The 23,440-nt window shown below is 39.9% G+C and overlaps 1 protein-coding gene across 1 annotated transcript in view; it reads right to left on the bottom strand.

The window, feature by feature from the left end:
• The window catches only part of LOC125298411 (complement C3-like), a gene marked incomplete in the record, with an annotated part of 101,425 nt that overhangs the window by 61,614 nt on the left and 16,371 nt on the right, over positions 1-23,440 (bottom strand). Inside the window, 10 exon segments of the mRNA XM_048249120.1 lie at positions 819-974; positions 6,725-6,913; positions 7,255-7,455; positions 12,346-12,498; positions 12,873-12,988; positions 20,589-20,709; positions 20,879-20,981; positions 22,155-22,242; positions 22,383-22,465; positions 22,959-23,053. Coding sequence (XP_048105077.1) covers positions 819-974; positions 6,725-6,913; positions 7,255-7,455; positions 12,346-12,498; positions 12,873-12,988; positions 20,589-20,709; positions 20,879-20,981; positions 22,155-22,242; positions 22,383-22,465; positions 22,959-23,053 — 1,305 coding nt within the window.

The raw sequence follows: 23,440 nt of genomic DNA, 5'->3' as shown, positions 1-23,440 counted from the left end.
TAGCTTACTGAATAACTTCCTAATGCTATTCGAAGCCTCAGTTTATTGCACATACTTTTATTTTGAGTGGTCACTACATACCCGTGTGTGTTTGATGGCGTGATAGGTGAAGTTGCTCAGTCTGCAAGTTGTCTAACGTTGGCTATGTGGCATTAGCCTATCGCTCGTTTCAATTTGGGACCTTAGACGGAATTATCGTTTGTTTAGTCAAAGTCGCAAGTCCAAAGTAGCCTGGACTATTCAAAGTGTCAGCTTATTGCACATACTTTTATTTTGAGTGGTCACAACATACCCCTGTTTGTTGGCGTGTTGTTGAAAAATCCGCGTAATCATTTTATGCAAGCAAACTGCATACAGGGAGTCTTTATTGTTGAGGTCAGACATGATAATCACCTTGCATCTTAACCAACAAGCGGTTCCGGAGTAATCCGTTTTTTAAATTGCGACTGATCATCAAAGTGAGACCTAGCTACTGTCAGTGCACGATGTGCACGATCCATGGGGTGGAGCTCCCCTGAAACTGGTCCCCTTGGAAACAGTGCAGTGCAGCGATAAACGTCCTTCGTAAATAAGCATATTTTGAAATATGCATTCAAAAATCTTCAAAATCGAGAGTGCACACCTTTGTGCCACGCGCGAGCCACACACAAAATCTTAGGTCAGTCAGATATGCGTGCCACAGACACACATCCGGACAGACACACAGACGCTTCTTGCTTTATAGATAGATATTGTCCTTATTGACATGCACAAATACTATCTGTGGTGATATACTGATTACTCATTATCTACCCACTACAAGGACAAAATGTTGGTACCTTGCTCTGAGTGAGTCTGTGCTTGTTGTTGAGGACGTAGACTCCCTTATCCACGGCCACCAGACCCACTTTGGCCCCAGGGTCTCCAGAGATCTTCAGGCTGAGTTTCCCTTTGGGCTTGTATCTTGTATCTTTAGGAATGACTTCTACCTTGAGCTGTGCGTAAAGATAATATATGGGTTATTATAACAATAAACCTTCCAAAGCATTGCAAATATGTGCAATTTATTAGTAAAATTAGTTTTGCAATATTGCATGACCATCAGAGCTAGTGAGCGGAGTGTGAGTGAAGAGCGGAGCGGATGGAATTTTGTTGGAGTGCGGAACGCTTTTTAATTTAGAGGCCAGAGCGGCCGCTCTGTTCCGCTCCAATTTCACTTCAGTACCGCTCACACCACGAGTGAGGCATGCCCAAATCCACCCAGAATTAATTTCTTCCCAATAAAACCAAGACTTTTACATTTCAAAAATTGGTCATTGTGGCTTGTTGATGGGGATGGAGTTCCCTAAATATAATTCATATGTGTACTATTCCTACAAAACAACTATAATTCTCAAATTATAGTTTCTTTCTATTTCTAGCCGAGATTCTATTTATAACCGGGCCTCGGATAATAGCTAGGGCCGTGGTAGATTCAGACAAATAAAGGCCGGTCCCCAAATACAAGCTGGGGTAATAGCCTAATTGCCTATAGGGCAGTGTTTCTCAAAGTGTGGTCCGCGAGCAGACGTGGTAAAATATAGGCTAGATGAGTTGTTTGCAATATTGAACCAACTTAAAATCAACTTGTATCCAAACAGTTCTGCAACACTAAATCACAACATAAATCATATGAATTCTCTGATACAATAAGCAAGGTGCAAAGACACCAGTGCAAATAAGCAAGGTTGTTCAGTGAGTGAGTCTATTTTGTAATATACTGTTGTAGGTCTACTTTTTTTTAAGATAGGTGGTCCGTGAGGCTATTTTTATTTGTTAAGTGGTCCTTGGTCTGAAAAAGTTTGAGAAACACTGCTATAGGGCTATCCACAAGCACTAGAAGCCATTGTTTCAATTTAACTCAATGAAATAAGAGCTATTCTTAATATTTTATATTGTTGGTTGGTTTAATAATGTTGCCACCATGGGTCTCCAACACGTCGCTCTCAAGCTCAGTCGCTTGCCGCCCCCTTCTGAGCTTGCCAGAGGCTGAAGCAGTACTACATTTAAACACAATTGTTGCTGCGACTTGAGGCATTCCAGCATACCAATTTAATAAAAAGTAAATCATGCATGTAGATCATTTGGTTAAATGATTATGCAGTTTGTTTATTAAGAGCCACCGTACTATGTGGTATGAGCCAATCAGAATGCCCGGTGACCTGGTTAACTCTACCTCTGTATGTAGGAATGTGTTATCTTTCACGTGAATTAAATAGAGTGGTGAAGTCCCGCCCCTTCCGTTTGCCTCCATGGGACCTATCTTTAAAAAAAAATTGAACGGCAGTCTATGGCAAAAAATAAATTATTTTCTGGTCCCGGTTGACTTGTGCCTTGAATTACCCATATGATGTTTGTCAATTTTAAAGACAATTTTTCATGTAAAGACATTTGCAGTTTGTTTCGTAACTATTGAATTACAACATTGTGAAAGATCGTGAATTCCAACGACTACAAACCCATCAGTCATTAGCTTAGTGACGTTAGCTCATTCACAGCCACACTAGATTGTACAAGCATACCAGCAACAGGTCTTAATTGGGCTTTCCTTGCGAGAAAAAATACCATGAGTCAGAGGATTAAACACATCAGGTAAGTTGTATTCGTCCATAGACTGTACATTACATACTGTTAAGTGACATAGCAGGCAGCAAGATGCAACCGTTAACTAGCATAACAGCTCTTATCGTTTCATTACGTTGGTGACGTACATCGTTTGAGACGAGAGATGTAGTCCACTGAGTGGATTCGCACAAAACCAACATAACTTTTGAAGTCTATCGAACAACAGTACTTTCTTGACGTGAAAAATGATCTTTTAAATTCACACACATCATATGTGAAATTTGTGGCACAATTCAAACTGGACCAAAAAATAATTGTTATCTCTCCATTAACTCCCGTTCATAATTTTTTGAAAGATAGGTCCCATGGACCGGAAGTAGAAGGGGCGGGACTTCACCACTCTATGCAGTCGCTTACACACGGTGTGATCATTGACTGATAGGCCACAATACAAACGTTCTACATGGTGTCAGAAGCGAGTACGGACTTCGACAGTTAGTGTTATTTTCTATCGTCGTTGAACAACCTGTTGCTTTGAACCGTGCCAGCATAGCCATCGCCAGTTTAGGCTACAACGCTGCTTTCTTTTACCCGACGTGATGGCGGATGGATTTCGCAGACCCGACCCTCTCGTTTTTGATGAAAATATCGCCGAGAATTTGCGTATTTTTGAGCGGGAGTATGACATTTTTATTGCTGCTGCACATTCGAACAAGCCAGCAAGGACCCAAGCTTATATCCTTCTCAACATTGTTGGCCCAGACGCCATCGAACGAGAGCATTCTTTTGTCTACGCTGAGAAGGTGGAATCATTACCCCAGCTGAATCTCGAGAAGACCCAGCCTGCATGTTTGAAGAAAAAGTTTAGTGAAATCTGCTATCCTCAAAACAACAGGACTGCGGAAAGACACAAGTTTCATACCAGAGGTCAGAAACAAGGTGAGAACATCGAATCATTCATAAGTGACTTAAGGAAGGCTAAATGCTGCCACTTTAGAGCTCTGACAGACGAGCTAATCTGTGACCGCATCGTGTGTGGAGTTACCAGTGACACTCTGAGAAAAGCTCTGTTAAGAAATAGCGAGCTAACTCTTGCCAAAGCCATTTCAACCTGTCGGATACACGAGATGACCGAGGAAAGTAGCAAGACGTTAGCATCACAAAGTAATGCTGCCAGTGTGAATGCGGTTAAGTTAGATTCAAATAGAAAGCAGTGGCCAAAGCCCCAGCCCCCCTCACAAACTATCATGAGGTGCAATAATTGTGGAGGCAGCCACGCAGCTAAGCGGGAAAAGTGTCCAGCATTCGGACAACAGTGTCACGGTTGCCAAAAGTTTAACCACTACAAAAGTTGCTGCAAGTCTAAACCGGGCAGCCAAAATAGGCAACATCCTAGACAGAAATCTGTCAGGCAGACTGTTAATGAGATCGAAATAGAGGAACAGACATGTGAAGATGGAACGTTTTACGTGGATGGTGTCGAAGTTGACCGTCATGTTGACTGGGTGAATCTAAAAGCCATTGAAAAGGATGAAGGATTTGTCACAATGCACATAAACGGCAAACCCACTGAGGTGAAAGTGGACACAGGAGCAAAATGCAATGTGATGTCACTGGACACTTTCAGAGGACTTAATAGTGGCGAACAACTTGTGAAGCAGAAGAAAGCAGCTAGCCTTGTTGCTTATGGAGGCACCAGAATTGAGACCAGTGGCATTGTCACTGAGCAGAACCACCCATTGCCGTTTTTCATTGTAGACAGAGCAGTGCAACCACTGCTAGGATTTCATGCATGTATGGACATGGGGGTTGTGAAAATGAGTCCAGACATCCACCAGATCAGCGTAGAGAGAAACACAGACTTCAGCTCACAGACATTTATACAGTAAAAGACCTGTTCAGCGACGAGTTAGGAGAACTTCCAGTTACATATTCCATGACTTTGGATCCCAGCATACAGCCTGTGGTCCGCCCGGCCCACCGTATCCCTGTTGCAATGCAAGAAAGAGTTAAAGTTGAACTTGAACGAATGCAAAGCATAGGTGTCATAACTCCAGTCACAGAACCAACCGACTGGGTGTCGTCTATGGTAGCAGCACACAAGAAGGATAAGCGAGAAATCAGACTATGTATCAATCCCAAAGACCTCAACACCGCACTGAAAAGACCCCATCACCCAATGCGCAGCGTCGAAGAGGTGGCAGCACAAATGTCTGGAGCAACGGTGTTCTCTGTCCTGGACGCAAAGAATTCCTTTTGGCAGATACGTCTCGACAAGAAATCGTCATTGCTGACCACATTCAGCACTCAGTTTGGGCGCTACAGATTTCTAAGGATGCCTTTCGGCATAAATTCCGCAAGTGAAGTATTTCAGCGCTCCATGGAACAACTGTTTGCGGGTTATCCCTGCTCAGTCATTGTCGACGACATCATCATAAGAGGCCGCGGAGTGGCTGAACATGACCCCAACCTGAGAAAGGTGCTCAAAAGGGCACGGGAAGTCAACCTCAGGTTAAACCCAAGCAAGTGTAAATTTCGCCTGGACCAGGTGACAATACGTAGGCCACATCTTCACAAGTGAAGGTCTAAAAGCAGACCCGTCCAAAACTGCAGCAATCAATGACATGCCAGTCCCCACAGATGTGACCACACTACAACGCTTCCTAGGCATGGTCAATTACCTTAGCAAGTACATCCCAAATCTCAGCGACATCGCAGCGCCCCTGAGGAAACTCACCTGCAAAGAGACCGCATGGTGCTGGTTTCAACAGCATCAGGAGGCTTTCGAGCGCCTCAAATCATGCCCGTCAAGCCCGCCAGTACTGGCATACTACAATGTCAAAGACCCAGTTACCCTGACTTGTGACGCGTCATTTTATGGACTAGGAGCAGCATGTTTACAGAACGGCAGATTAGTGTTGCACGGTGTATCGATACTAAAAAGGTATCACGACTACATGGTACAAAGGTAACACGACTACATGGTTAGTGCCAAGTTCTTCTCTTCTGTTTTAGTCTAGCCTAAGTGAAACAAGTATGGTTCTCTGGGATAAAGCGAACCTTCCTTCGTCAATGAATTTTGACGAGACATAACGAGCTGTAATCATTTTGACGAGACATAACGAGCTGTAATCATAGGGTGCTATCGTGATGAAAGCGCAATGTTCACGCCAGAATAACATTACCATAACTTGTAAAATCTATTTCATGTTCGGTCAGTACTACTGGTAATATCTGTCATGGCATGTAGACTGCAATTTGTTCAATAAGTATTGCCCAGATGTAGGATAGGATACCCGAAATGCGCTAATTAAAGCCCACAGCATATAATACCACCAAAGCGTGTTGAGTCCTAATAATAATAGCGGCTTATTGTTACGTGGTAGCAAATCATGTTATCAAAGAAATAGACGTAGGCTAATGTAGGAATGCACAAAGACATATTGCAACAGGTAATGGTGTAGGCCTATCAAACTTTCTACAATGAATAATTAATAAATGACTCAATTTAGGCTTGGCTACGCAATAAGATTTCCTTTACAGCAAGGTGCACATTCAATTAATGAATGAAAGCGACTGCCTTGTCTCACAATAAACAGCGTGTGGTCACTCTTTGAAATACATGAAACGTAATAGTGAACCATTAAATACCCCCCAGATTTCAGTGCCCATCAGTCCCAACATTTAGCAATACAATCAAACAATGAGCGGAGCGACTTTGGCGCAAATATGAGCAGAGGAGCGGCCGAGTGAACAGCTACCTGAGCGAGGAGTGGGATATTTGCACCGCTTTGGTCCACTTACTAGCTCTGATGACCATTCATGTAATTGTTTATAAAACAATGTTGTTCCTTGTCTGCAAGTTTGATACAGTATGTGATACACATTTATACACATAATACAGACTTATACATTTCGTTTTATGTTATTATTGTGAGAAGTGAAATAATAGAAAAGGGGTTGGACTTTTGCAAAACTTAATCAATGACCTAGGAGTAATTACTGGAATACATTCTGCAATGCATTTCTGCAAGTTACCTAAATTGTGCCAAATGTAACCATTAATTACTAATTAGAGGGAAATGTAATGTAATTACGTAAATAACTTTCTAAAAACACACCTTAGCTATATTACACAAACCTTTCCCATGCAGGTGTTCTCCACGTCCACCCAGACTGAGTCAGACACCACCTCAGAGCCCACATGGTAGTACGCCACAATACGAAAGGAAGGGACCATGTCCTTGGTCACAATTAAGTCCTTAGACAGTACAGTCTGACCCTGTCTTATGATCCCGTTTGTTTCCACAAGTTTCCCCCTGCTCAAGATCTGATGTGAAAAAGCACATTGACAACATTTTTTTTTCCAATTTCCAATTTTAATTTGGGTGATACAGCAGGTGTTTTGGAAAAAAACCCGAAGGGCAACTACAATAAACCTGATAAAACAATAAAACAAAAACTTGAGTACTTCAGTCAGACACACAGACACTGAGACAGACAGACATTTAGACATACAGGCAGATATGTATTTACCCCCCCCCCCCTTGCTTGCAATTTAGATATATTTTATATAAATGGTTTAAAAAAAATATATCCAATATCCATTAATTGTTAATGATAAGAAGAATAGAGTAAGTACTGTACATTATAAATAATATGTTAACTCACCAGGTAAGTGATCTCATGGGGCTGTTCGAAATTGACTTGAAGGTTGAAGTTCAGAGTGATCCTGTCTCCTAGTCCCACATGTCCTGCATTAACTTTAATGTGTAGATAGTTCTTGGACCCAGCCTTAGTTTGATATGGCTGCACTCTCATGTCCTGGGTAGCCTGTCTGTCTTCTCTCAGGTCAGTGTCCATGGTCGTTGCCTAGCAATTCATTTGATTTTTAATCAAATTTAGACAAGAAAAATGAGGCAAGGGTTTGGATGTTGAGGATCTATTTTACAACTTTGAAAGCATAAAAGACAGAAACAAATATTAGAATATATCATAAACAAAATGTTACCGAATAATTGTCCATTTATATTTAACTTATATTTAGTAAATGCAAGTACACATGAACTGTTAAGCAGTATTCCATGACTTCCTGTTTCTTTAAAGGTGCCATGTGTAAGAATTGAGGTAAAAATATTTTAAAAAATGAGCTGCTACACGCTAGCCTAGAAATCTAGACGCGCCCCTAGCGGCAGCGAATTACATTTGCTGCCAGGGCTAGTCTAGCAACCCTCCGTTGGCTTGTAAGCTCCAGAAATCGAAACTTAATCAGGCCAATGAAATCGTGTATAGAGTCGTTAGGTGGGCTTAACATAATGATTGATGGCAGAGTTGCAACGGTTTGGCTTGAATTCCCCTGCAACTTGAAAACAAATAAGATGGATGTTGCTGCTGGCGAACAGTGTGACACGAGTTAAGCTTTTATTAAGTTGGCAAACGTTTGAACTAGCTCCGCTGGTGGGAAACGCATGGGACTCATAGCGCTGCCGCTGTCCTATTGCGTGCAGAGGGAATTTGAAAGACAACTGATTATCCCGCCCCTCGGACTGAGCACTGCGAACGGTGAGTGTCCAGACCCTACATTTTAATGTGGCACGCATCAAAAGAATGAGAATAAATAGTGCTGCAGAGATATCAACCTGAATTAGCATGCTAAATTACTAGCCACAGCCCGAAAGGTGTATACTTTTTGGTTCAAACAGCCCACAGGCCGTGCGAGTTATTCGTGTATTGCAGTTTGGCTAGCGGTTATGTTGCCCGCATACCGCCTCCCATGACCGAAACTGGTATTATGACACCTGTCGAGCTGTGGCTAGTATCAAACAAAAGGGGGTGTCATTTGAAAAAAATAATCATTGGTTTGTCATACTACAGCCTAAAAGAGCAAGATAAAATGAAAAAAAAAACTTTATTTCATGATGTCCAGTTAAGCAAATTTGTCCTTAAAACAAGCAATTGGCTGCCAGTGCTTTGAGCAAATTTGACTCAATAAGATTCCTTAAAGGCACACTATGCAGATTTTTTTAGCTTAATATGCAAGTTTTTTAGCTTCATTTACCTTCATTTACCAGCTTCAGAGTCATTGGAATGGTTATATGACTCTTTTCGGGTTGAATGGTGGCCGTCTCGCTTCCCCCTAGCGCCTGTGAGCGGAAAAGCCACCCTTGCAACTGTAAGGGTGGCTTACCCTTGCAAAGTGTAACGAATTGCTATACTGCATTCAAATACACATACACGCCAGGCACCGGCTAGAAAAAGGTAGCGATGGAGTTTCTCAGACATTCGTCATGACAGAGCAAGCGAAAAAAATAAGCAAAAACCGAAAGAAAAAAAAAACAGTAAGGAAATTGCCAATACTGCATAGTTTACCTTTAAAGTAAATCTGTCAAAAAGATCTGTCCAGAGAGTACTAGGTAAGTGTTTCCATACGAAAAACAATACCAAATAAATTGTTTAATCTTGATATAAGATTAATAACATTTGGTTAGACTTTATTTTTGAATTGTTATTGTGTGTGTATATCACAATTTGAAACTGTAGGAATGATTTGTAAATGTGAACATGATTTCTACAACTAATGGTTAAATTTGCAATATGCACTCACTTACAACTCTATTCTATAGGCATGGATCTGTTTTACAGCTACAAATTGCCCTATTGTTACAAACAGGGTAGGAATTTTGCGGCGGCCACGTCTTGCCCCGTGCGTTGGTCGTGATGCCCCTTTGAAAATCAGTTTACAGGCCACGGTGGCCTTGGTGCCCCCTTCTTTCAATATTCTGCTTTGCATCTGACTAATAGCGATTTGTATAGCCTATGGCCTGTCAAAATAATCTTAGCATTCACAGCGCAAATTAATTTAGTCTTTTACGCAGTGGAGAAAGTGACAGCGCACGCAAGAAAGAAAGTGCATCTTAAATCACCCATTCTTCTCAGTTGAACCAAAGATCCTTGATTACTAGCAAGATAGAGCAACGCAATTCGTTACTATGGGAGCAAAACAGGACAGTTCCGGTCTGCATAAGTGGGAGTCACCTTACGTCACTAAATAAACTTTCTCTCTTAGTAAGCAATAAAAACAGATAAACATAATTGTGTTCACAGTATTAGTGTCTAATGATACCAATGAATCATTCTTTAGGACATGATATGAATATTTTACATTAATCATGTGAACCGAGCTAGCTAGCTAACGCTAGCTTAAAATGCTATACAAGTGGATGGGAGTAGCTATGGCAATACAGCTATGCGCTAACAAGTGACTAGTAGTTGAAGGACTTCGCTTAAACTTAATATACTCTTGCAAATTCACTTGAGTATAAACTATCCACTTTGACTAATGTCAGTAATGTTATTCAGCTAGTTGTCATTTCAAACAAATTACACTTCTCCGTTTAAAATGTTACCAGAGAATGTCTAATAAGGGCAGAACTGCCACTCTCGGAAAACTTCCGGTTTCTGAACTGGTTGCAGTTCCTTTTGTGGTTCCACATGAGGGCGCTCGTCCACAAGTGCAGAATGAGTGGAGGTCTATGGAGCTGTACCCCTCAAAATCCACTTTTCTCGGGATATCATTTTCTTTCAAGTAATTTGAATATTGTATTCGAAAGAGGAGGCAAGGAAAATACACTTGGTTGTGTATTATATTTTTTAAAGTCACTTAATTGTTCTAAAAAGCCTTTCAAACGTGTTGATGACGTCATTCATTAGCACAATGCTAGCGTGTTTTGAGCAACAATGACACAACCTGTAAGAAATCAAAAGGACATAAGTACTCGTTCATTCAACTTTTGACCTATAACCCATGTTGAAGTTATACAAACTACAATACAATCTGAGATTTGCCAACGACAATCAGGTGAAAGAGACAAATTTAGCCGTCTAGCTCCATTGACTCCCATTCATTTTGCACTCATAGCGATCGCCCCCAGTGGAACTCTGGTGGAACTGCAACCAAAATTCGGTACAATGGGACTTAATACGGAGTGGCCAGGCTCTCCGTAGACGGGCTCTGATGTTACCTTAGCTAAGAGGCTAGCTAGCATGCTGACAACCGGACAGTAAACGGCAGCAGCATGGTCTGATATTAAGTTATTTTATTACAAATCCGAACACTAAAAAATTACACTTTTAGGCTTGAAATGATCCCAAACACTTACAGATTATGACAACATTTTCCAAAAAACCCTCAACAATCCAGAAAGACATAATGACCAATTTATTGGTAAAATTCCACAAGTCTCCATTGACATTAGTGCAGCGAGGGTTTACTCTGGTCTGCATAAAGGGGGATTTCCCCCCCTCCCCCTTGCAATAATCGAACACGGAAATTGTCGAACGTTTGCGCCTCTTGCTCTGCTCTGGTTGAACTACTCGTGAAGTAGCCTCCTCATCACACAGACATCACAAGTATTATATCACATGAAAGAGCTTTTTCTCAGCTTTTAAACGATGTTAGCCACTCATTGTTGGGGTGAACGGTTCGCGAGAAAAGTAAATAATATAATTCAATTTAATCATAAATTCTACTGAAGGTTCTTCGCCCATCTCTCTACCCATTCATCTCGGTGGAATACTTCACGAACCCTTCGTTCAACACATGACAAACCATATATCAGAATACACAGCAGACCTTACCGAACACAAAGGTGTAAATCAGTCCCCTATACAGTCAGCCATTCCAGAGTAATTCAGTTTTGAATTTGCAGCAAATTTCGACATGCATGGATGTCTCCAAATTTGGGCTTTAAGTTTTACAATGTGTTTAAATTGTTCTACATGATTTCATAACGGGCCAAATACAAAATAAATGTTACAAATATCGCCTAGCAATCGGTAAATCAGAGGACAGCTGACTAAGAGTTTGTGAAAGTAGCCTTAATGATCACAAAATGCTAAGCATGCATAGGCTATTTGAGTTGCTTAAAGCTGAGCTGTGCTTAAATTGTTCAATACATGATTTCATAACAGGCCAAATATAAAATAAATGTTAAATATAGCCTAGATATCTGTAAATATTAGATCAGATGATTTACAGTTCTATGTAATATGTCATGTTTCATGGTTTTTTAATGTTTCATACAGTGATGCAGGTATACTGCTGTGAATAGGCTAAATACAACTTTGATAATTTTTATAGCCTAATACTGGTAACTTTGGCCTTTGTGCCCCCCACCAAATATGCCCAACTGAAGGCCAAGTGGCCTTGCCCCCAAAATGGTGAAATTCCAAGCCTGGATACAAATATTTTGCCATAGGGCAATTCCGTGCAAAACATCGTTTTGCACAACGTGTCACATCCATAATAACGCCAACACAATGCCATGATATTTGGTTGGTGTTATGGAAGTGACAGTTTTGTATGAAATTGCCCCATAACAATTATTCTACAGTTACAAATCAATGCTGTATGCACACAAAGCTGTCCTAACAGTTACAAATGTTTTCTGCAGGTACAGACTTCTACACCACCTTGGAGATCATATGAGTGTCATATGTACAGTATTGTGTGTGAGTGTCACAATTTTGTAACTGTAAGAATGATTTGTGGCTGTATAATGTATGCAAACATTTTGTAGTACTAACTATCACTAACACTGCAAGAATATAGAAAATATCAAGTGATACAGATGGCAGATAATACCGTATACCCCGCCTTACCACTTACTTGTGCAATTTTATTCAGTTTAGTTACTGTCAACTTATAAGCTATGCAGTTCTAGTAGACCTACTATGCTGTTAGTCATGACAATAGAGGGGTACCGTAATTTGCAGTGATTGCCAGTTAGCTTCCGTGTTTATGGCATGTTCAGCGATGCCGTTATTTTGTGTTGTCACCACTTCCTTCATCTCATTCCATTTGAAAGCCACTTTAATCCCCCCTGCAGGGGATGCATCAGGTGTGCTTACGTAGACCTGTGAGGGCAAACACATGCACAAAGAGCACAGCAATTGTTGCTGATGTTCTTCAGGGTCCTCCCATTAGTGAGGATGTTCTAAATTGGTGAGAGTAGTGGATGGTTTGACATTTTGTTTTTAAATGTATGTATGTGGCATCTATGCATGGCCAGCTCGTTCCCAGATCACAATATGAAGAGGGACATGGACAACAATATTTACATTTTAAACCAAAAAATATTTTTTTTATTTTTGAAAAAGCAAGTTATTTTAGCTTGTTTTGCAATGAATTCCTGGTAATATACATCTGATTACTCTACACACTTTGCGTCATTGCCGAAACCTTTGGCCACAACTTGACACTACGTTTTGAACCACTAGGGCAGACTTACAATTACACTGAAGGGCATCCCTGGCTTGAAGTATGTTGGGGTCCTTTTGTAATTAATGGTGTAAGGAGACTTGACGATCATAATGCCTCTTTTTTCTGCCTCCACCATTTCACTTCCTTTGAAAATGAACACAGACATTGTTAGACACAAATTGTGACACAGACGTTGTTACACACAAACACAGATGGTCTTTTGGGTTGTTGACTTCAAAGCACTGCGGCCACTGCCACCTCAAGCACCTAACCCTAACATTAACCCTTGCCTAACCCTAGCATCTTTCAGGCAGTACTGCCGTGAAGTCGACGGTGGGGGCCCAAAAGACCATAGATCACCCCCAATCTTATTACAACTAATTACGATCATAATGGGGTATGTCGTTTTGTTGCACTTCTGCAATATTCTGAGCCTATAGTAGGAAACAACATAAAATCATCCGATGACCTGTCTAAAAACTGATACATACAATTATGGGCATAATATGCATTCATGCTTATTCTGTTTTACTAATCTTATTACAGTGCATGAAAATGCACTGTACTGTTCTTCCTAGGTTTCTTATTACAGTCTGTACTGTTCTTCCTAGGCTTTTTATTACAGTGCATGAAAATGCACTGTACTGTTCTTCCTAGGCTTCTTATTCTTCTTCTTCTAACACGTTTAATGCAGCTTCAACCGTTAAATGTAGAAACTTCATTCAAACTTTGTTTGTAGGTCTTACTTAGGACATTTGGGCTATGTATTTTTTAATTTTGTAACTTTTATACTTTTTAAACTATTAATTAAAAACTATTCAAATTTCCTCATTGATTTAACATTGGGATTATGACATCACAATACGGCCATTAGGCAATTAGAATCCTATGCCAGGTGGCCAGGCCACCTGCAGCATCTGCCAGTGTCAGGCTTTAAGCATACAAACTGGCTCTCTTAAGACTACACATCCTGTTCAACTGCTTCCTCTGCCAAAAACTGTTTCAAAATAAAAGTCCTCACTACAATAATTCACTGTTAAACAATTTAACCCTTTAAACTACTGAACTTTTTATCTGTTCAGCAATTGTAACTGTCACTTGTCATCAACTATGACTCCTACCCACTGTAGCTAGTTAGCATGTTAGCATAGTTAGCATGTTAACATAATTAACATTTTTAGCAAAACTGCTAGAAAACATTAACTAAGTAGCATGGTTAACATAGTTAACATTGTTAACATAGTTAGCATTTTCAGCAAAACTGCTAGAAAACATTAACTAAGTAGCATGGTTAACATAGTTAGCATAGTTAACAGTGTTAGCATAGTTAGCATTTTTAGCGAAACTGCTAGAAAACATTTGCTAAGTTAGCTAATTAGTATGGTTAGCATAGTTAGCATTGTTTACATTTTTAGCAAAACTGCTAGTAAACATAAGCTAAGTTAGCTAAGTAACATGTTTAGCATAGTTAGCATTGTTAGCACAGTTAAAATTGTTAGCATAACTGCTAGCAAACATTCCGAGCCATTCCAACTTTCAGTTATCATCGTACCTATACACAGCCATTAAACTATTTGAATATCAACATTCATTAAACTTTCAGTCTGTCAACAACTTTTAAACTATTTACATTCAACTTTTAAACGGTCTACTTTTAAACTATCTATCTCGGGGGTCCCCAACCTTTTATGTACAATGAACCGGTTTGATTCCTATTTTTTTTTCACGGACCGGAGGGGGGGGCTGTTCGGGGTTCCATGTTCCATATGTGTTGTGCATGCATTACTTGAAAAGAACTAGCTCCAGTTATGTATGAACAGTGAAGGTAACGATCTCTTGTGAAAAACGTGAACTTGAAGAAGTGAAAATTGAACAATATGAACTATGAATATTGAACAACTTGAAGCTACATCTGTAAGTGTGAACATGCATAACAACATATGGGAAACAAAAAGCGTGCATTCTTAATATAATCAGTGGGAGCCCTGCAACAAAAGCTTCCATCTGGGGTGATGGAAGACAGTGACACCCTCAGTGTGTTTGAAATGTCCAGTCGATTGCGCAATTTGGTCTTAGTTGCAGTCATTGCGAAAACCCGCCTCGCATAGATCACGTGGTGGGAAGCGTTTTCAGCTTTTCTACGGCTATCTCGATATTCTGCTTTGGTTTTGATCCAAAACCTGCCAGAGGGGTTTCCTTATACACACTCTTAAGACCACCGTCATTTGCAATTTCGATCAACTGCTCTTCCTCCTGCGCTGACAAGTTAGGACTATTAGGGATATTGACAAATGGGTTGGAGAAAGGGCCCTGCCTCAGTCTCTCCCAAAACCCCCACTACTGTTTGGAACATATCAAATACACCCCGGTCCACTGTCATTGCGTCCCCACAAATCAAGCTTGGCTTTAAATGCAGCGACTTTATCTGCCAGTTTAAAGACAGTGGCCATTCTCCCCTGGAGTGACAGGTTGAGGTCATTAAGCAACCAATATGTCACACAGGTAAGCTTGAGTTTTGACATCCAGTCCTCATAACTAAAATGTGCAGCTAACGGTGACTTTTTTTTTTCTGTAGAAATCTCTGCAGCGACTCTACTAACTCAAACACTCTGGCCAGTGACCTGCTAAAGATGCTTGTTTTTTGTTGCTCATTCTAGCAGTTTAGCTAACCGTGTGACACTACCGTTAAGCCAAGAACTGATCAAGTGAAGTGAGCTGACCTGAGGCTCAAGGCAATACTGTATGTAACGTGTTGAAGGCGGACAGACAGGCGTAAGAAAATAGACCTTGCAAAATGCAAACATCGTGCAATCAAACAACTGCATATAGGCCTATGCCATGTAAAATGTGACATTATTGCAAATTAAATTTAGTTTAGTTTGCATGCATTTTTTTAAACTTATGTAAGTAGGCTACTGACCCGATTAGGAATGTCCTGCTGCCCGGTGGTTGGGGACACGCTGATCTATCTATTAAACTTTCAGTCTGTCAACAACTTTTAAACTATTTACATTCAACTTTTAAACGGTCTACTTTTAAACTATCTATCTCGGGGTCCCCAACCTTTTATGTACAATGAACCGGTTTGATTCCTATTTTTTTTTTCCTGCGGACCGGCGGGGGGCTGTTCGGGGTTCCATGTTCCATATGTGTTGTGCATGCATTACTTGAAAAGAACTAGCTCCAGTTATGTATGAACAGTGAAGGTAACGATCTCTTGTGAAAAACGTGAACTTGAAGAAGTGAAAATTGAACAATATGAACTATGAATATTGAACAACTTGAAGCTACATCTGTAAGTGTGAACATGCATAACAACATATGGGAACAAAAACGTGCATTACGAATATAATCAGTGGGAGCCCTGCAACAAGAAGCTTCCATCTGGGGGTGATGGAAGACAGTGACACCCTCAGTGTGTTTGAAATGTCCAGTCGATTGCGCAATTTGGTCTTAGTTGCAGTCATTGCCGAAAACCCGCCTCGCATAGATATCATGGTGGGAAACGTTTTCAGCTTTTACGGCTATCTCGGGATATTCTGCTTTGGTTTTGATCCAAAAACCTGCCAGAGGGGTTTCCTTATACACACTCTTAAGACCACCGTCATTTGCAATTTCGATCAACTGCTCTTCCTCCTGCGCTGACAAGTTAGGACTATTCGGGATATTGACAAATGGGTTGGAGAAAGGGCCCTGCCTCAGTCTCTCCCAAAACCCCCACTACTGTTTGGAACATATCAAATACACCCCGGTCCACTCGTCGTCCCCACAAATCAAGCTTGGCTTTAAATGCAGCGACTTTATCTGCCAGTTTAAAGACAGTCGTCATTCTCCCCTGGAGTGACAGGTTGAGGTCATTAAGCAACCCGAATATGTCACACAGGTAAGCGAGTTTTGACATCCAGTCCTCATAACTAAAATGTGCAGCTAACGGTGACTTTTTTTTCTGTAAGAAATCTCTGCAGCGGCTCTCGCAACTCAAACACTCTGGCCAGTGACCTGCTAAAGATGCTTGTTTTTTTGTTGCTCATTCTAGCAGTTTAGCTAACTTCGTGTGACACTACCGTTCGCCAAGAACTGATCAAGTGAAGTGAGCTGACCTGAGGCTCAAGGCAATACTGTATGTAAACGTGTTGAAGGCGGGACAGACAGACGTAAGAAAATAGACCTTGCAAAATGCAAACATGCGTGCAATCAAACAACTGCATATAGGCCTATGCCATGTAAAAATGTGACATTATTGCAAATTAAATTTAGTTTAGTTTGCATGCATTTTTTTTTAAACTTATGTCGTAGGCTACGGCCCGATTAGGAATGTCCTGCGGCCCGGTGGTTGGGGACCGCTGATCTATCTATTAAACTAGCTGTCTATTAACAACTTGTAAACTATCTACATTCAACTTTTAAACGGTCTACTTTTAAACTATCATTAAACTATCTATCTATTAAACTAGCTGTCTATTAACAACTTGTAAACTATCTACATTCAACTTTTAAACGGTCTACTTTTAAACTATCATTAAGCTATCTATCTATTAAACTAGCTGTCTATCAACAACTTTTAAACTATCTACATTCAACTTTTAAACGGTCTACTTTTAAACTATCAACTTTTATTAAGCTATGCAACCACCATGTCTATCCTGGCATCACCGTAGTAACCATCTCCGTATTATCTATTTTAACTAGGGCTGTCAAAATAACTGATTAATTTCGATTAATTAATTTGAGAAAAAATAACTGATTAAAAAAAATAACGCAGATTAATCGATTCCGTATTATCTTTGACCCTGAGCCGTTCTAGTTAGTAACCATTACTGTAAAATGAAGGAGAGAGAAGAAAATGTGCTGCCTAGAGAAGAAAATGTGCTGCCTAGATCATTGATTGGAACATTTACTTTTAAAAAACGGCCTGATGGTGTTGACGGCCTGATGGTGCTGATTAAAATTAAAAGGTCCTCTGCAATGTCTGCAGCAAGGAATTTGCATATCACCGGAGTTTGTCAACTCTAAAGTCGCACATCAATGGAAAGAAATAGTGTTGACATTGAGGGGAGTGTTCATTTATTTTCATTGTGTCCCCTAGGTTATATCTGTGGCCTGAAATGCCTTGTATGTGAAAAAAACTTCCTCCCGAAGCACTTTTGAATTTATTTCCATATTTTATTTCCATATTTTTTTTATTTATCATAGATTATTATGGCCATTATTTGAACAGTGAAAATAATAATAAAAGAGTTTTTGAACTTTAATGTCACTAATGCTGATTATTCAATGATTCATTTGAATTTAAATATTTAAAATACTTTCTCAGCAAAAAATATATATATGAGATTAATTTAGATTAATTAATCACAGAGTATGTAATTAATTAGATTCATTTTTTTAATCGATTGACAGCCCTAATTTTAACTATACATGATATTTTACATCACAACTTTTGCATTTTCATGAACTGGTAATTCCTGGGAATTCCATTTCTAGTTGTATTCTATTATGTTGTTCTGTTCTGCAGGAACGTGCACAGGGGGGTTGCTCAGGTTGCCCCAACTGCCCATATGCCCTTCTTGACTCATGTTGCCCTTCCAAGGGGGGAAATCGTACAATGGATGCAGAATTTTACGTAGGCCTAGATAAAAAAAAAATAGCAAAGCCTAAAAGCATCGAAAATGAAAGTCAGTAGGGGAAGGGCAAACTCGAACGATCATCATCATCATCATCAAGTTTTATGAAATTAATTAAAATATTCATAAATCCAGGCTGAGTTTGTCACGTTTAGCCTAAATAATCAGACAGATAGCTTGCAGACAAGCAGCCCGTAATCACATAGCCTATAGGCTACTATTTTATTAGGCAAACATGTCTGCTGATAGTTTCTCACATTTCGTTTTAGCAAGAAGAATGAATGATGGAAGTAATGCATCACATTAATTATTTTATTCAAAATGGTTAAGGGCCCTATCATGACATTCTAAAGTGCATCGTCACTCGTCAAAAGTCTATTCAAATTTAGTAGGATGTCCAGTTCACATTGGGAGGGGTTTGGCTATCAAAAGTAGAGCGCATGGCGTAACAAGGTGTTCCTAGGTCTTTTAATCAGTCATATGGGTGTGTGTGGGGCGTAACATCATTTTAAACCAATGAGAATGACATCTGTTATTCCTTTAACGGGCGCAACGCTACGATATCTCAAATAAATGCATCGGTATTTTGGCATTCAAAGGCGCATTTGAAGGAGGCTGCTTGCGAGACCGTATAGAATAGTCATTCTTAAACCATGCTTTACTATTAAACCTAGCATAGCCTTCACGGATTTGCACTCGTCTATTTCAACTCATTGGCAAAGTGAAACTAACTTCACCAAGGAGTCAGTCAACGACAAGACAGTTATATGCAGTTACTTTCACTATTGACTGACAATGGGTTACCACCGAAAACATAGGCTGGATAGAGCGACACTTACCCTAATATTGCTCAAATGACTGAATAAAACAACATTTATCCTGCAGAGGAGTTGCTTATATCTCGTGACAGTGCGTCTTCAGCTGTGCTCCATACGTGTCTCTCGCCTCTCCCCTAATCACTTTTAACCGTCATTACCAATTTGCAAATGATGGTGAATAACTACTCATGATATGTACAGTATTTCGTAATATCTTTGTTCTAATTATGTTTCCCATTGTAATCGTGCAATTTGTAATGCTTTGCATGGACGTGCGCTGGTGTGCGTTCATGAATGATAAAAGGATGGTGTGCACCTGCCAATATGACTGGTGACATGCGCTCTTAAAATAGCATATGAACAACTCGCCATTGACTTCTGACCAGGTTTAGGTGGTGTATGATAGCGATTTTTAGACAACGCGCTAGGCCCCTCCCTAGGTTGTTAATTGCCACACCCCTGGGCGCAATGCTTAAAAAATAAACGTGCAAAATACCGAATTCAACTTTGCGCGGGTGAATAACGAGTATTAAGCCATGCGCTGGTGACCCAAAATACAGCCTTAAATGCCTAAATCCTATAACTAGTATTTTGGGTATTGTTTGAAGCCAAGATTCCCACTGAAAAGAGTCAGATTCAGGAGAGGGAGAGACAATTCAGGGAGGCAGCAATCACTGCAGGGTTGGCTGGGAAAAAGCCAACCAGCAGGTGAGACAGAGACTTTGCACTGTGATAAAGATGACATGACACAGTGTAGACAAATTGATTAATTAATCAGACTCATATTTTAGCCTACTAATGGCAATGTTTCATAATTACATTACATTTAAGATGAGGAGCAGTCACAAGCCTCCAGACTATGTGAGGAAAATGTGGACAAGGAGGAGGCACAGAGGCCTAAGGCAGGCCTAAGTGATGATCACCAAATATGAGATGAGAGGATCATGCTAGAAAGTACAGGGTTAAAGAGCTGCATGCTAAATCATTGTAATCTAAAAAAACATAGGCTATTTTAGAGGTCATTTCAAAGCTCTTGCCTTGAGTTAAGGTGATTGAGTGCTGTATTTCAGTGTTTTACTTCTTTGTGTATATATATTTTGAAAAAGACGCTGTTATTCTCAGTCCTGCATATAGCCCGTGAGTTTTTTTGTTTTTTTTTTGGGGGGGGGGGGGTGCCCTTTTTTCAGGTCAGAGCAACTGCCCCTCAAAATTCCTGTGCACGTCCCTGCTGTTCTGGATGAAATTGATCTATTGAACTAATTGATCTATTATTTTCTTTTCTTTTCCATAGACAATACATACCTGTTTCTGTCAACACACTGACTTGCACGTATATCGAAGAATGGACAATGTCATCCACCTTAGGGAAAACACTGGTAATGTGCTCTTTCCGTAGAGTAGCGCTGCCCGCCCCACCTGTGACCTTTCAGCAAACACGTCATGTTAAAATTGTATTTATATGATATTTGAATTGTTTCAAAGACTCACTATGTGTTTATGTTTATGTGTGTATGACTCTCTATGTGGTTGTTTGTATGTGTGTGTGTGTGTGTGTGTCTGCATTTACTTATAACTTCATAGAAAATGTATACCTTTACTCTCTGAAGTGAATGTGGTAGGCTCCTCTTTTGACCATCGATCAATACTCCAAACATCACAAAAGCCATTCCTGTCACTTCTTTGCCATACAAATACCTTAGTGGAGTGAAACACAGTGTAAACCAGGATAACTAGAATGAACTCAAAAGTAATTCAGGAAATGAATTACCACAATTAATTAGTTATTCAATCAAGTTAAGCTAAATCAAATATTTTGGAGTAGCAGTAATTCAAGAATATATCCAAGGTGGAAAGCAATTAAGTCAATAATGTCAATTCTTAATGACTGAAAGTAGCAGTTAACACACAGGGCCATATTGTGCACCCTGTGCAACGTGGAGTGTGAAAGCATGACACATCTTATTCAAATCGTACACCCAGTCCGCGATTTTCTTTTTTGCCATTCCCTCCACTTTTATTAAACGTTGCCCCCGGCTCTTAACAACACCGTGTTTGCTCTGGCATTTTCTTACACCCTCTAAAAAATCATAACACCACTGACCAAGAAAAACTTGGTCTATAGCAAAAGGTGCATATAAAGCACAGCTGAAGTCACACCGTCACAAGATGCAATCAGTCCTTACCAACCAATCCCAAACAACTTCTATGCAGGATAAATATCCTTTAGGATTTCTATTTAGTCATTTGAACATTGTTGGGGTAAGTGTTGCTTTTGTTTTCGATTGTAACATTGTGTCAGTCAATAGTGAAATTATCCACTAGCGCGTTGTGCATAACAATGCCCCCAAGCTGTTCTAAATTCAGTGTAACCTACGGCCTCTTGGGGTGTATTGCTTAAGTAAATAACTGTAGAACAGTAGTTTTGCCACTGATTATGAGACCACAGTGAAGTTTTGCATATGAGTTCAAAAACATTTTTTTTATAATTGTTTAAACACTATACAGTCAAAAAGACCCTACAATTAATGATATCACACTTTTTGCAAAACAGTACACACATTGATTTACAAATCTCTAAACACATTTCTCTACTTAAGACACAGATAACGTAGATAATGTCTCCTCTTTGCAATTTCAAGGCACTACCTTCCAAAAATACACACCCATGAACCAACTGGTTAAACACAACTATCTGGTGTGAAGGCACATAAAGGTTCTCTGAACGATGTTGGGTAACGCCATTTCTGTTGACGTTCAAACAAAACAGAGAGCTAGCTCGCCCCTCCCTCCCCCTCCCTTCTGTTCAACTGAAACATACAATGATTTCTAATCAATGTATCCACATCTCTACAAGCACATCATTCTCACCGAGCTTTTATATCGATCTCCAGGTTATCATCATTCACATAGTAAAACGTTTTCCTTGGCGTCAATATGATCTCAAAGCTGGGCAGAACTGAGATAAAGTGAGACAAAGAAAGGGAATTAAAATAAAGAAGAAAGTAAGAAAAAGGTTAAATGTGTAAGCATTACTATTTTCTGCCACTGTGGCCGTCTTCCAATCTCCAAAACAATCTCCATCGAATTCTCACTCACCATATTCTTTAAGCTCAAACTGTGCAGTGAAGGTTTTCTGTGGGGTGTTACTGAATCTTGCCACGAGAGACCAGGTCCCAAAACTGCAATCAGAAAGATTGTAGAGTCAGTTTGGATGTACCAATGTGCATTTATGGTGTGTAGTGTGTGACGACCCTGCTCCCCCTGCTGTCTGTGTAGAGGCCTATGCATCAACTGTGGGGTTGTTAATTGACTGATTGGACCTGGAGTGGGCGTGGTCTATATAAGCCTGAAGATCAGCCTCACTCGGTTGGGATTCTGAGTCTTGCACTCACGCACACACACCGAGAATTTCATTCACCATATTTATACACATGCAGACACTCAAAATCCACTCATTTGCACACACGCTTAAACTTAAACTTAAGTATTGAAATAAGTAAGTATTGAAATTGCATTTGTTGGCCTCCATTTCATGTTTGCTGCCCACACGAGCCTGGACCGTAACAAGTGTATTCATGTTTCATATTATATTTTAAGCTGGCAGTTTGTACGTTGGAATGGATATGTAACATATAAATGTATTAAAATTGCTATTATAAATTCAGTACAGACCTGACAAGTTCTGGAATAGGGTAGGATCGACTTAACATTCCCTTTGCATCTTTGAGGGTTATGGATTCTTGAGACATTAAAATTCCATCTTGATTCTAGGAAAATAAGTGATAATTTTCTTAGTGAATAAATCTGTCAGTTAGTGAGCTTTAAATACATTCATGTAATTCATTAATGAAAATCAATTCATTTTTCAACCTGGGCCCCATTGTTAGATGTACAGTTTATGAAGAGTTTAGATGCAAAACCCTCTAAATCAGTCTGACCACTCTTCTTTTAAATGAGCATTTTATATCTGGTACCTATAGATTTTTGCCAACAAATCAATATTTCAGACCAGGAAGAGAGTGGTATTTGCTTTGAAGCTAATTTTATTTGATTAATCTATACTATGTGGAGAGCATTCACTCACCATTGTTATCTCATTTTTGACATAGCTGGTATGTAGAAACATTTGCATCTGAACTCTTCATATACAAATC

The sequence above is a fragment of the Alosa alosa genome, chromosome 7 (genome assembly GCF_017589495.1).
Source record: "Alosa alosa isolate M-15738 ecotype Scorff River chromosome 7, AALO_Geno_1.1, whole genome shotgun sequence".
Taxonomy (NCBI): domain Eukaryota; kingdom Metazoa; phylum Chordata; class Actinopteri; order Clupeiformes; family Clupeidae; genus Alosa; species Alosa alosa.
This window is presented reverse-complemented; position numbering and strand designations above follow the sequence as displayed.